Source organism: Lepidochelys olivacea (assembly GCF_965140295.1).
Source record: "Lepidochelys olivacea isolate rLepOli2 genome assembly, chromosome: 8".
Lineage (NCBI taxonomy): Eukaryota > Metazoa > Chordata > Testudines > Cheloniidae > Lepidochelys > Lepidochelys olivacea.
This window is the reverse complement of record NC_140418.1, coordinates 42435700-42451317: the sequence shown is the minus strand read 5'-3', so window position 1 is coordinate 42451317 and position 15618 is coordinate 42435700. Positions and strand designations below refer to the sequence as shown.

At 48.4% G+C, this 15618-nt stretch overlaps 1 protein-coding gene across 7 annotated transcripts in view; it reads left to right on the top strand.

The window, feature by feature from the left end:
* Nucleotides 1-15618, top strand: part of NOS1AP (nitric oxide synthase 1 adaptor protein) — a 175471-nt gene that overhangs the window by 94036 nt on the left and 65817 nt on the right. For all 7 annotated transcript variants that reach the window (XM_084636807.1, XM_084636806.1, XM_084636805.1 and 4 more), the window contains exon 3: nucleotides 6766-6858. In XM_084636807.1, the coding sequence (XP_084492933.1) occupies nucleotides 6766-6858 (93 nt within the window). The remainder of the gene's footprint in view (nucleotides 1-6765; nucleotides 6859-15618) is intronic.

Here is a 15618-nt window from a genome sequence, read left to right as displayed (position 1 = left end):
GTCCCGCCCTTTATCACCTCTGATGGAAGCACAAGGTGAGCCAGGGTGCATGCGCAGACCAATGGACACTAACATCCAAATTCTCCAACTCTGGACACATGGCACATGCGTAACCCCTCAGTGGAATACAGACAGGGACCACACATCTTGAAGAACCTCCAGTTACAGGTAAATAACCTCTTATGATAAGGCCTAAACTTACTGTAAAATCATTTCAATTAAATTAAAAAATATTATTAAGCAATATATGTTTGCTGCTGAAGTTTTACTGCTAGAAATCACTAGCTTAGCACCTGGAACTAGAGTCTGCTGAAGGGCTAACCTAGCTTTTCACACCAGTTAGAGTGAATATTTTCGTCATTTTAGTTTATTCAGTTAGTTCAGTTTAATGATTAGTAAAGTAAAGAAAACAATTGAGAATTGAAAAGGCAGGAAAGCTTGTTTTCCTCTTCCAATCTATGAATAAAAATTAGGTGTGAGAGGATGAGCTCTACTAGTTCTAAAATATTGAAGGACGTGGTAACCAGAAACAATCAGTGAAATCTGCTAACTATAGATAACACTGAATTCAAATTTCCATCTGAATTGAGCTGGACACACATGAGAAGTAAAAAATTCATTATCTAGTAAATGACAAATGCATCATTCGCCATAATAAAAATATAAAAATGAAGAATCTGAATACATAGAATTTAAGCTTTATAGTTGCTTAAATAAATGTGTATAGATACAGTGTATCCTCCTGGTAGCCAAAAGAAGCACCAAATTTGGTGTAACGGCTGTATGTAGTTGCAAATCAACATGTTTTAATGTCTACCAGATAACGAGAATCAGCCTTTCATTAGGAAAATAACTAAAAGTACAAATACAAAACAAGATTAAAACTAATTATTTAAATCGAGGTTTCCTGCTTACTGAATTAAATCATAATTAAAACTCGTGACTAAAATCACTTTAACATAAATCAGTCTGCCCCGTGGGATAACCCTGGCACCTGTTTGCCGGAGAGGGTACAAAAGATGTGTGCGCGCTTTGGGGGCAGGGGAGTCTGTGCTGTAAGCTGGGCCCTCTTCTCTCTCAGTAATGGGCCACTCTTCTTTTTGCCCCAGTTACTGTGGAGCTTTGGCTTTGGGACAGGCTGTCAGGGCAACAGAGAAGTTGTGTGGCACTTACTAGCCAAGGGTTCTTTCCTTTAGTTTATGGATTTGCTTTAATTTAGTCCCCACAGCAAGTATCTGAGCAGCCTGATCCCCCCACAACATTCAAACTCCGCTTCACACATGCACGCACACACACCTCTGCCCTGCCTTGCCTGGTCCTGCCTTCTCTCAGCTCAAGATCAGACTGCTTCACTAGCTCTTCCTAGCACAAAACACAGGGGCTCCTCCCCTTCCCTCTCGCTTAGAGCCCAGCCATACAGTGACAATTAGGCCATGTCTATCCCCCCCCCCCCCCGAGCAACATACATTTCTCCAGCGTAAGTGGTAGTGTGCTCCGCGCTATGTCGGCAGGAAAGTTTCTTTCACTAACAGAGCTACCACCGCTCGGTGGGGGTGGTTTAATGATGCCGGCGGGAGAGCTCTCTCCCATTGCAATAGAGCGGCTACACAAGAGGTTTTACAGCGGTGCACATGCAGCAGTACAGCTGTGCTGCTATAAGCTCTGTCGTGTAGACATAGCCTGAATCAGTCTCTTCTGTTCCTCATTCATTTCAAATGCTCCCTGGCACTCACAGACATCAGAAAGAGTGTGTTCTGCGGCCAGCTGGGCATGAAAGGGCTTTGGGGCTGGGGGTTGCAGTCCAGGTCCAGTGGACAGGTCTCCGTGTCAGTTGAAATCTCACCCCAGCTGGCCCCTTTGTTGGCAGTCTCAGCAGAGGGGTCAAGTCTGAACTGCCCTCCCCCACAAAAGGTGTCCCAGGAGGGTGAGGTGTGTCAGCAGTGAGCAGCGTGTAGGTGGGAGTCAGACTGTGCTGGGGCAGATCGAGGCCCTTGCGATGCAGTCACACCAGGCTGGCAGCACTGCACCACGCCAGGAGCTGTTCATTTGCTCCAGCCTCCTGGCTGGCTGGAGGCAGTGGAAAGGTTTAGAAGCTGTCACTCTCATCTGTCAGATTCATCTGTATCTCGCGTCCATCAGTGGGTGTTCAGTGGTTTTGGGGAATTGTACTTTAGTGCTGTTATTGTGAAATTGCAGGCTGAGCCGGGGGTGGTTTCTGCCTTTCAAGTACTGGCTGTCGAAGCCAATGCCTCAGTGCACACTGCTAATGTCTCAGGAGGGTGCCTACTGCTGGGGGCAGCCTTTGAAGCTGGGCTGGGGTTTGTATGGGTGACTAACCAGTGCTCTTTAATCTGGGCCTCTTCTCCCTGCAATGGGATCAGTTCTGAAATACACCATGCACCAAACTCCACTTCCCGGTGTGCTCTTGTAACAGGGGTGAGCATGTGAGTGCAGCTGTGCTGCCCAGCTCACATGGGGTGTGTGTGTGTGTGTTGGAGTGGGAGAGTGTGTGTGTGTGTGTTGGGGACATGAGCAACAATCTACCTGTCCCTTACCCCATACTGCTCTACCTTCTTCAACACTCAGCCAGTGCGCAACATGCAGGGTACTCTGGAACAGTGGTTCTCAAACTTATTTGATCACGCCCCCTTCTTTGTGTTCGCCCCTACACAAGTACATACACTAACAAAGAACATCCACATTCAGCTCTCACGAAATATGAAAACCACTAAGGCACTGATTCAAACAGAGCCATTTAAGTATACAGGAAAGTGAGATGCTGCTTACGGGCATTGATCACTGTTGCTACTAGTGTGATGGGTGCTTCTGGTTTTTGGAGTAGAGCAATTCCACAAATAATCCAGCGATCCATTGTAATAGGAGCAAAAGCAAAACTCTGATTGTGGTTGATGCTGGGGTGACCAGATGTCCTGATTTTATAGGGACAGTCCCAATATTGGGGGCTTTTTCTGATATAGGCGCCTATTACCCGCATCCCCTATCCCGATTTTTCACACTTGCTATCTAGTCACCCTAGTCGATGCTTACAATTATATGTGCACACTGTGCCATAACAAACGGATTAATGTACAGATAGCAACGACTTTGTTTAATGCTATGCACGCTTAACAGAAATCCATCAAAATGCACAGCGCCACCGGAGGACATGGTATATCTGGAGGAATCAGCTTTGCTAGTTATTCATTGCTGTGAATAAAATGCGTGCAGTACGTTTTTTTTCCTACGCGCGCCCCCCCACCCCCAAGAATACATTGGGTGCATTTAAGAACCTCTGCTCTGGCACACGCTGGAACGACCAGGGCGATTGCCTCTCAGCTTAAGGCATGTAAATGTGTTTGAGTCAGACTGTGATTTCCTGAGACACGGCTCAAATAATCCCAAAGGGGTGGGGACACTGACCAGCCTGCATCAGATTCGGAGTTACTCTCTGTCGGTGACATAGCGATATACTGTACTACCCGCCTTCAGCCATTAGTATTTCGTATTTATGTTGTGGAGTCCCTAGCGACCCCCAGGCCTGAACCAGGACCCCATTGTGCTAGCGCTGTACAAACACAGCACAAAGAGACAGTCCCGGCTTCAAAGAGCTGGCAACCTAAGGACAAGACAAGAGACAGACAGACAGATGGGGAGAACAAGGACACAGTGAGACGGATTGGTCACCACGATAGCCCGTGGTCTCAGCGCGCCAGAGCCTGACAGTTGTCAATACCTTCTGTCCCCAAGGGCCTCCAAGTGCTTACCACGCAGAAGTGCACGTCAGCACCCCAGCACAGCAGTGTGGGCCGAGAACTGCTTACAGTAGAACCTGCAGGGGGCTTGGAGAGGCCGAGCAGGAATTTTCTGGGTCTGAGTGGCTAGTTTAACAACCAGTCAACCCCCCTTTCCATTTGTAGAGATCAGTGTCTGAGGGGTTCTTGCTGTGCCACATCTTTCTAGAGATCAGTTCATGGAGCTCCAGTGCTACCCGACCCACAGTCACACGGACCCCTCCCCACCATGCTGACCCACCTCTGCCCCTGTTGGCGCTCACATAATGTCCCTGCCCTGTGGAGATGTGAGAGCTGGGACATGTTTCGTGTAGTTCTCATTGCCTCTGTGCTGGTCAGTGTAGCCAGTTAGTTCATTCTATCATCCACATATTATTGTATTAAGTGATGTTGTGGTCAGTTCATCTACAATCTATGTTAAATAGATTGATGTTGTAGGATTATAGATGTATAGCATTGACAAGTATTTAGCAGTGATGAGTGTGTATTAGGTTGATAAGGAAAGCAAGGCTGAAATGCACGGCCTACAGGCTGAGACCTGTAAGATGTCAGCTTAGTCATAGGCATCAGAATACTTAACATGAGTGAGTGACCTTGGGATAGCCCTATGCCCATAAAGTCATAAGGTTACTGTAAAGATGGGCCAATAGGTGATTGCAACAGACCACAACGTATTGTCTGAGACCACAAGACACCTGATTGTAACATCAAGGAAAGTCTTTGTTGACCATATGGTATACTTGGTGCATAGATGCTAATGAGAATAAGAGGAACTATAAACAACCTATAAAACAGGGCACCCTAATGTTCCTGGGGTATAGAAGTACAGATTAGGAAAAGAGGGCTGACACCTTCATGCATATGCATAAGGCATTAGGCATAGGTAGAATTGCAATGTATAAAGGGTTCCTTGGTTGGGTAAAAATGGGAATATTCACAGGCAAACCCCAGCAGTAGCTCACCCCCTACTGATGATCAGTTGGTGAGAGGTAGCATCGTTCCCACGAATGTCATTGAGGACACGAGGATGACTGCAGGTATAATTACTGCATAGGTTTGTGGAGGGTTTCTATAGGCTTGAGTAATTGTAACTTTGTTTAGTGCTTTAATAAAACTTTGTGCTGGTGATTGTCTCTGCGGTTGGTATCCTTGGACTTTGCGTGTCCCTAGAGCCTCCCCTTTTGAGAAAAGCACCAGAGGCAATTTTGCTATGTTGAGCTTGAAACTGTTGTGGCTAGAGCCAAACCCACAGTGGTATAAGACAACATCACTACATTCACCTTAAATGAAAGGGTACATTAGCCACTGGTCAAAGCCAGCTGCGTGGGGCAAAAGGCCAACAAATGCTCCAGGGACACATAGTGATCATTGGATGGCAGTTTGGAAAGCAGCGGGGTGGGGTGTGGATATGGACTAGCCCTGGAAGGGTATGCATGCTCTGTGGTCCTGCCCTGTTGGCTAGTACCCCAATTTATGAGTGACTTGTTTACATCTTTGCCTAGGTACTTTTTTTCTCTGAAGATTTGCAATAAAAGTGGATGATGAATGTAACATCCCATCTCCCCCAAAAAGGTGTCACCGTGTCGTTAGTGCAACCAGGAGTTGGCATTGCAGCCAGCCAGGGTACGGAGGAGGGGGCTGCCTTTCTTGAGCTTCCAACACGGGATACTGGTGTAGTGGTGGTGTTGGTCCCAGCTGGTATGGCATACAGTCACTCTTCGCTTAACGTTGTAGTTATGTTCCTGAAAAATGTGACTTTAAGCGAAACAATGTTAAGTGAGTCCAATTTCCCCATAAGAATTAATGTAAATGGCGGGGTTAGGTTCCAGGGAAATTTTTTTCACCAAACAAAAAAACTGTCTGTGTGTGTATAAACACACACACAGAGTATACATTTTAAACAAACAATTTAATACTGTACACAGTGATGATGATTGTGAAGCTTGGTTGAGGTGGTGAAGTTAAAGGGTGGAAGAGGGTAGGTGGGATATTTCCCAGGGAATGCCTTACTGCTAAATGATGAACTAGCTTTTGGCTGAGCCCTCAAGCATTAACACATTGTTGTTAATGTAGCCTCACACTCTACAAGGCAGCACGAAGGGAGGGAGGGGAGACAGACGCACACCCTGTGTGTGGGAGAGAGAGAGAGATGCACGTTGCCCCTTTAAGTACCCTGACCCCTCTCTTAAGTACATTGTCTTTTTAAGTCGATCAGGAAGTGGAGACAGCAGCTGCTGCCCCAAGCTCTCTCTGTCTCTCTCTGTCTGTGTCCCCACCCTGCTGTATATGGAGAAGGGGTAAGCGGAGTGCAGGAGCAGAGGGACACGCTGACATTAGCCCCACCCCTTCCCCCCTCTGCACAGCAAGCAGGAGGCTCCTGGGAGCAGCTCCAAGGCAGAGGGCAGGAGCGGCACATAGCGGTGGGGGAGGGACAGCTGAACTGCCGGCAATTGATAGCCTGCTGGGCAGCTGCTGCACAGGGAACTTAGGGGAGCAGGGAGCCGATAGTGGGGCTGCCGGTCCACCCTGGTTCCAAGCCCCCACCAGCTAGCTCCAACGGGCTGCTCTTCCTGCAAGCAGTAGACAAAGCAGGCGGCTGCCAAAGGATGAGGTTAAAAAGGAGCATTGCACAACTTTAAACGAGCATGTTCCCTAATTGATCAGCAACGTAACAATGAAACAAGTTAACCGGGAGGACTTTAAGTGAGGAGTTACTGTATTGTGTATCAGTGTCCCTGTTGTATGCTCTGTGTGTGTGTGAGAGAGGAGCAGGAGACTGACAAGGAGAGCAAGACCCTTGTGGGCTAGAATGTGCGTGCTTCTGTTTGCACGTGTGTGTGTTTGCCTGTGTGTGCGAGTGTACGAGAACCTTCCTTTGCCCTCCGCCCCCGCGCCGGCAATTGGGTGCTGCTTGGTGGGAGGGCGCAGGCAGGTGGTGCAGGGGGTTCACTGGCCTTTCCCTTGCCTCCCCCAGTACGAGTTTAAAGCCAAGAACATCAAGAAGAAGAAAGTGAGTCTCCTGGTGTCAGTGGACGGGGTGAAGGTCCTGCTGAAAAAGAAGAAGAAGGTAAGACGCTCCTCACCCCCACCCCCCCGAGCCAGTGGTGCCTGTGTGGTGGGGTCCCCTCCACCTGCGGGGACATGTCTGGGCCCCTTAGTGTGAGTGATGGGACTATGGCTGTTGTAGGCTCTCGAGTATGTCCTGCCAACTGGCCTCTTGGGAAGAGGGGTGGGGGAGTTGCCCCTGCAGCCCAGTGCAGAGTTTTGGCTAGCTGTGCACCTGGCGTGGAAAGGGCCTGTCTGTTTACTGAGGCTTTGCAGGGAACAAGCCCTTTGGCTGCAGGGGGCCTAGAGGGACTGCAGGGATTGACCAGGCCCAGCCTGCAGCAGACACACTGCTTGCCTCAGGCTGCAGCTAGTTCTCTGTGGGAAGCGAGTGGTCACTGCCCTGGTACCAGGCCCAGAGGGAGGGGGAATTCATACCCAACTCCTCTCTTTTCTGCCAGGGCAGCCTGTGGGGCTGTGGATGAGGGAGCTGCATTGTCATAAGCAGAAAGCGGCGCAGGGGAGGGAGCGAGCCTCAGCCCCCAGGGTTACACTGGTATCTCCCCAAGAGCACCCTGGTTAGTATGGGCCAGCCCTGGCCTGGGGGGGGACACACCTTTCGCATCGCCCCATTGGCTGAGCCCGGGAAGTACCAGTGTCTGAGCAGCACCGTCTGGGAGTGGTGGCTAGTCAGCTGTGGCCGGCCAGGCAGGAGTGAGGGACATGGTCTGCCGCTGACCCCTGCGAGGCCTCACTTTGCTGCCTAGCCCAATGTCACCATGGGCACCAAGGCAGAGTGCCCATGCAAACCCTGCTCCCTCCCCCCCCCCCCAGCTGGCTGCATTGTACCCTGCAGTGCCCAGGTGAGAGTGGGGATCCAAGGGCTGAGTAGTGTGGGGGTCCAGCCCAAATAGCAGGATTCACCTTCCGCCATGGCTACACTAGTGTGAAGGGGCAGGAAATAGCCCCTGTGTGGCTGGAGAGTAAGTGCTGGCTCTGCCCTCCGGCAGAAAGTGTCCTGGTGGGCGGGTGTGCTGGTGGGAGGAGCTGAGGCAGTCCAGCGCTGCAGCGGCTCAGACAGGGCCCTGGCCCTGGTAGCCCCTGGCTAGCAGTGGTGTAAGCTGCCTCCCCTCTGTTCCAGTCCTGGAGTGAGTGAGGCCCAGGGAGCAAAGAGAGTGGGTTTGCACTGGGGAGCCCACAGTGGGCCAGCTGTGTCCCTCCTCCCCAGAGCAGAGCTGGCCATGCACACTGGAAGGGAGCAGTGCTCCACTTTGGCCCAAGCAAGCTGGCCCATTGCATGCTGGGAACAGCACCTTAGTAGTAACAATGAAGGTGCTGACAACCTGCGTCTGTGGATCGGCCAGGACTGGGGGGCCCTAGCCAAAGTGGACCCCACAGAGGAGGCCAATAAGCCACAACCAGTGAGACCTGTGGGACGTGGCCTGCGTGCCGCAGGACGGTATGAAATATGTCCCAGTGAGCTGTACAGGGTTGGGGAACGGTCTCCACAAGGGAAGTGATGGAGGCAAAATATAAACATGATCATCAATACCTTTTAATGGTCCGTGGCTCATGGGTAGTGCCCTACCGAATTCACAGCCAAGAAAAACCCATCACAGAACATGAAATCTGGTCTCTCGCCATGAAATCTAGTCTTTTACCCTATACTATACAGATTTCACCAGTGTTTCTCAAACTGAGGGTCTTGACCCAAAAGGAAATTGCAAGGGGGTTGCAAGGTTATTTTAGGGGGGTCGTGGTATCACCACCCTTATTTCTGCACTGCTGCCTTCAGAGCAGGGCGGCCAGAGAGTGGTGGCTGCTGACTGAAGGCCCAGCTCTGCGGGCAGCAGCGCAGAGGTAAAGGTGGCAACACCATACCATGCCATCCTTACTTCTGTGCTGCTGCTAACGGGCCTCTGCCTTCAGAGCTGGGCTCCTGGTCAGCAGCCGCCGCTCTCCAGCTGCCCGTCTCTGAAGGCAGCGCCGCCACCAGCAGCGCCGAAGTAAGGGTAGCAGTACTGCAACCCCTCCTCCAATAACCTTTTGACACCCCACATGCTCTTTTTGGGTTAGGACCCCTACAATTACAACACCATGAAATTTCAGATTTAAATAGCTGAAATCATGAAATATAATTTTTTAAAAATCTTATGACCATGAAATTGACCAAAATGGACCGTGAATTTGGTAGGGTCTGTAACGATGCTGCCTCTGGTGGGACACAACTGAGAGCATTAATTCAGGACAAATTGCTTAGGGAAGGGCAGTTACAGCCCAAGGTTGGGTTTCCTTTACTATCAAGGCACACCAAATCAGCCAAACAGAGATGACCCTGGTTTTACCTTACTGGCTAACCAGAAGTCATACAATTAATTCCCTCAGACACTCCAGTTTCCCAGTATCACCACCAGCAGCCACTTCTTATGGGGACAAATGGTTATGAAAGCCAATACCCCAGTAAAAGAAAAAAGGTTCTCCCGATCCCAAAGGACCAAGCCCCAGACCCAGGTCAATATACAAGTCAGATCTTACCCACAAATCATGCTGTTGCCAATCCTTTTGAATCTAAAACCTAAAGGTTTATTCATAAAAAGAAAGAAATATAGATGAGAGTTAAAATTGGTTAAATGGAATCAATTACATATAAAAGGAGTACTTGTGGCACCTTAGAGACTAACCAATTTATTTGAGCATAAGCTTTTTGCGAATACAGACTAACACGGCTGCTACTCTGAAACCTGTCAATTACATACAGTGATGGCAAAGTTCTTGATTGAGGCTTGTAGCAGTGATGGAATAAACTGCAGGTTCAAATCAAGTCTCTGGAGTACATCCAAGGCTTTGATGGGTCATTCAGTCCTTTGTTCAAGTTTCAGTGTAGCAAAGTTCCTCCAGAGGTAAGAAGCAGGATTGAAGACAAAATGGAGGGATTTCCAGGGCCTTTTATATTCTTTCTCTTGTGGGCGGAAACCCCTTGGTTCTCCTGTGCAAAGTCACAGCAACAAGATGGAGTTTGTAGCCACCTGGGCAAGTCATATGTTAATGCATGACTCAGTTTGCAGGTGGCAGCCATTGCTCACATGCTACCTTGAACGTCCCAGGAAGACTTCTCATATGTGGATTGGAGTCTCCCAAGGTCCATTGTCAGTTAAGTGTTTCTTGACTGGGTACTTAATCTTCAAATTCCTTTCTCAAGAAGCTGACCAAATGCTTCACTAATGCTACTTAGAATCAAACACATTGAGATACAGGTACATGGACAGTATTTATAACTTCAATTACAAAAATGATACACACATACAGATCGCATAATCATAACCAGCAAATCATGACCTTTTCATAGACATCTCACACGACAACCTTTGTACAATATTTACTACAAATATATAACAGTGGTTGCAACAATGATCTGTATGATCTGAGAAAACAGAGTTAATGAGACACATGCATCTTTAGCCATACTACTGATTATATAAAAACTAACAATATTTTTACATTTTAAGGATGATTTTAACCAGTTGATTCTGGGAAACTTTCACGGGAGAGTGCATCAGCCACTTTGTTAGAAGCCCCTGAAATGTGTTGTATTTCAAAATCAAAATCTTGGAGAGCTAAACTCCACTGAAGAAGTTTTTTGTTAATTTTTTTTGACTGTATGAAGACACTTCGGTGCAGCATGGTCGATTTGCAGGTGGAAACGCCATCCCCAAAGGTATGGGCGTAGCTTTTCCAGAGCATACACAACGACGTAACATTCCTTTTTGGTGATTGACCAGTGGCTTTCCCTCTTAGACAGTTTTTTGCTGAGAAACACGACAAGATAGAATTCTTGATACGGTCCTTCTTGCATTAAGACTGCTCCCACACTGCACTCAGACGCATTTGTGGTTACTAGGAAAGGTTTGTCAAAGACTGGGCCCTTAGCACAGGGTTAGACATGAGTGTCGCTTTAAGCTGATTAAAGGCCTTCTGACGCTCTTTAGTCCACTGAACAGCATTTGGCTGTTTGGTTTTATTTGGTCAGGTCTGTCCGTGGTGTAGTGATTTGGCAGTAGTGCAGTACAAATTGCCTGTAATATCCGGCCAAGCCTAAGAAGGATTGGACCTGTTTCTTTGATTTTGGGACAGGCCACTTTTGGATAGCATTAACTTTGGCCTGTACGGGGTTGATAGTTCCTTGACCCACCTGGTGTCCAAGGTACGTTACTCTGTTTGGGCTTATTTGACACTTTTTAGCCTTAACAGTTAGTCCTGCCTCCCTTATGCGCTCGAAGATGTTTCGTAGATGCTCTTGGTGTTCTGTCCATGAATCAGAAAATATGGCCACATTGTCAAGGTAGGCGACTGCAGATTCTCCCAATCCCGCTAGGAGACTATCTACAAGTTTCTGGAAGGTGGCAGGTGCATTTTGAAGCCCGAAAGGGAGTACATTAAATTCATACAGCCCGACGTGTGGTGAAGGCTGACCTTTCCTTGACGGATTCATCTAGCCGTACCTGCCAGTACCCCTTGGTTAAGTCCAAGGTAGAGATGAACTGGGCCCGTCCCAGTTTCTCTAAGAGTTCATCTGTGCGTGGCATTGGATAGTTGTCTGGGCGAGTTACAGCATTTAGCTTATGGTACTCCACGCAAAAGCATATTTCCCCATCTGGTTTGGGAACGAGAACCACTGGAGATGCACTTTCAGAGGGGCGGATTACACCCATCTGTAGCATATCCTGGATCTCCCGTTCTATAGCAGTTTTGGCTTGAGGAGCCACCCGGTAAGGTTGGGCTCCAATTGGGCAATCATTACCTGTGTCAATGGGGTGGTATGCCTGTTCGGTCCGTCCTGGGGTAGCTGAGTACATCGGTGTGAAGCTAGCGCACAGCTCCTTGATCTGCTGTCGCTGCATACGCCCAAGGGTCATGGAGAGGTTCACCTCTTCCATGCCACCGTCACTTTTCCCTTTTGTAGTAGACACCTTCAGGCCACTCAGCATCACCTCCTCCCTGGGCAGTTAACTGACAAACCTTTAATTCTCTGGAATAAAAGGGCTTTAGAGAATTAACATGGTATACTTTAGGCTTTAGATTTGAGATGGGGGATGCTATGAGAGAGTTAACAGCTCCCAGAGGCTCTTGGACCGTAAATGGCCCTTCCCACAATGCTTCCATCTTATGGGCCTGGAGCGCCTTCAAGACCATGACTTGGTCCCCTACTTTGAAGGAACGCTTTCTGGCATGTTTATTATACCAGGCCTTTTGCTCTTCCTAAGCATCTTTTAGGTTTTCTCTAGCAAGGGCTAAAGAGTTTCAGAGGGTGTTTTGTGGGTTGTGGTCCAGAATGTTACTTCCTGGAGAAGGCGTAAACCCCTCCCATTGCTGTTTCACCAACTGTAATGGGCCCTTAACCTCGTGGCCATACACAAGTTCAAATGGTGAAAACCCCGAACTGGGGTGTGGTACAGCCCTGTAGGCAAAAAGGAACTGCTGCAACACTAGGTCCTAATTGTTGGAGTGCTCATTTACGAATTTACATATTATGGCCCCCAAAGTTCCATTAAACTTCTCCACCAGGCCATTTGTTTGATTGTGGTAAGGGGTGGCAACCAAGTGGTTCACCCCCTGAGCTTCCCAAAGGCTTTTCATGGTCCCTGCCAGGAAATTAGTTCCCAAATCTGTAAGGATGTTGGAGGGCCAACCTGTCCTGGCAAAAATGTCTGTTAATGCCTGGCACGCACTTTTAGACCTAGCGTTGCTTAGAGATACTGCTTCCGGCCATTGGGTGGCAAAATCCATGAAAGTCAGTATGTACTGCTTTCCTCTGGGTGTCTTTTTCGCAAAAGGACCCCAAATATCCAGAGCTACTCACTGAAATGGAACCTCAATGATGGGGAGTGGCTGGAGAGGGGCTTTGACCTGGTCTTGGGGTTTTCCCACTCTTTGGCATACCTCACAAGACTGGACATAGGTAGAAATGTCCTTGCCCATTCCCTCCCAGTGGAATGACCTCCCCAAACTGTCTTTGGTCCTGTTAACCCCAGCATGGCCACTGGGATGATCGTGGGCTAAGCTTAAGAGATTTACCCGGTACTTAGTTGGAACTACCAACTGTCTTTGAGGATGCCAGTCCTCCTGGTGCCCACTAGAAAGTTTCCTTGTATAGAAGTCGTTTTTCTACAACAAACCAGAATTGATTAGGAGAGCTGAGAGGCGGTGGGTTGCTCCGAGCCGCTGTCCAAGCTCCCTGGAGGCTTTCATCTGCTTATTACTCTGCCTGGAACTGTTCTCTTGATGCTGGAGACATCAGTTCCTCACTGGATTGTAGACTTGGGCTTGGTCCCTCCGGAAGCGATGTAGGTGATGGAGCTGTTTCCTTGGACTGTGAACCCCTCTCTGTTGGTGCACTATGTTGTATTTCAGCCTTTTGTGCAGGTTTAGCTGCTGCTCCCAGGTCAGGCTTGCTGGTGCCCTCTGGCATTGGAGGTGTAGATGGGGTTGCAAGCGCTGGATTCAGTGCTGGCAATGGTTCTGGTGCTGTTTGCTCCTCCCGTTCCAGTTTTGGGGCTGGTTCTGGTTGAGTCTCTGCGACTGGATTCACTACTGCTGTTGCAGTCATTGGCAGGGGATCCGGTTCCACCACCTCAGTTTGGGGCTCTGGTAACACAGACTTGGCCCTTGTAGAAAGCTCAGGGACAGGGATAGGTGTGAAGGCTTGCTTAGCCTGGCTGCGGGTGACCATTCCCACCCTCTTGGCTAGCTTCACATGGTTGGCCAAGTCTTCCCCAGCAGCATGGGAATGGGATAATCGTCATAGACTGCAAAAGTCCACTTTCCTGACCAGCCCTTGTACTGGACAGGCAACTTGGCTGTAGGCAAGTGTAAAGAGTTTGACTTGAAGGGTTGAATAGTCACTTGGGCCTCTGAGTTGATGAATTTGGGTCCACTAAGGATTGGTGGATAGCTGACACCTATGCTCTAGTGTCCCCCCATGCGATAACCTTCTTCCCACCCACACTCACAGTTTCTCTTCGCTTTGAGGGTATTTGGGAGGCATCTGGGCCTGAGGACCTTTGGTGTGATTCTGGTGTAATGAACTGCAATCTGTTGGGGTACTTGGGGTAGTTGGCCTTTACATGCCCCAGCTCATTACATTTAAAACATCGCCCAGCTGACTGGTCACTGGGGTGGGGTGGGTTTCTGGAGACTGGTGTGGTGGGACGATAAGGTATTTGGGCCTTGGGCTGACCCCGGTGGTAGGGTGTTGTTTTGGGTTGCCCCTTCTGATATCTGCTCCAACTGCTACTAGCTTTTTTCTTTTCTGCTACCTCCACCCATTGGTTCCGATCTCCCCCATCTCAATTAGTTTTGGGCTTCCCATCTAGGATGTACCTTTCTATTTGCTTAGGAACACCCTCTAAGAACTGTTTTGTTTGCATTAGGAAAGACAACTCTTCCAGAGATTTAACACTTGCTCCTGATATCCAGGCATTCCAATTTTTTACAATGTGGTAGGCGCATCGGGAAAATGCCACATCTGGTTTCCACCTTAGGGCTTTGAACCGCCAACAGGCATGCTCGAGTGTTAGCCTCATTCAAATTCTGGCCTTTTTTAAAACAAGTTCTTAGCTGTTCATGTTTTCTTTAGGCATTTCAGCTGCCACCTCTGCTAAGGGTTCACTGAGCTGCGGCCTCAGCTCCACCATATACTGGTCTGTAGAGATGCTGTACCTAAGGCAGGCCCTTTCAAAATTTTCTAAGAAGGCTTCTGTATTATCGCCTACCTTGTAGGTGGGGAATTTTTTGGAATGGGGAGTGGTACCTGGAGAAGGACTGTTAGGGTTATCTGGTAGACCAGTTTAGCCCTTTCCAGCTCTAAGTGCTTCAGCTCTAACTCTGTATCCAAGCGTTTTGCCTCTGTATCCAATTGCTTTGCATCTTTTTTCTCCTGCACCTCCAACTCCAAGTGCTTGAAGTCCATTTGTCTTTTATTTTCCTTCTGTTTCGCTTCAGCTTCCAATTTGGCTAATACCGTTTCTTTTTGACCTCACTTTCCATCATCTTTGCTAGCCTTTCTGCCCTTAGCCTAGCCTAGCCTGAGAGCTAGGAAAAAAAAAAAAAAAACAGCTTGTGAATTCCCTTGCTATAGCTTAACTACTCTGCCCTCAGGCAAAGAGGAAAAAAAAACTCCAGCTGCTCTAAGCTTGAAAAAAAAAGTGTCCTTAAAAAACAAAAACAACAACAACAAACCTCCCTGGTTTTCAAGCAGCTAAAAGAAAAAATGTGTCCTTTTAAAATCCTGAGGTCTGTGCTTCTGGTTCAAAATGATCCCACCGCGCTGCTGTCACACCCCAATGGCCCCCTGTAACGATGTTGGTTCGGTGGGACCCAACTGAGAGTGCCAATTCAGGACAAACTGCTTAAAGCAGGGCAGTTACAGCCCAAGGCTGGGGTTTCTGTGCACACCAAGGCAAACCAAACTAGCTGGACAGAGAGGACTTTGGTTTTACCCCACTGGCTAACCACAAGTCACACAAGCAATTCCCTTAGACACTCCAGTTTCCCAGTATCACCACCAGTGCCACTCGTTATGGGGATGAATAGTTATGAAAACCAATACCCCAGTAAAAGAAAAAAAAGTTCTCCCGATCCCAAAGGACCAAGCCCCAGTCCCAGGTCAATATACAAATCAGATCTTACCCACAAATCATGCTGTTGCCAGTCCTTTAGAATCTAAAATCTAATGGTTTATTCATAAAAGGAAAAAGATATAGATGAGAGCTAGAATTGGTTAAAT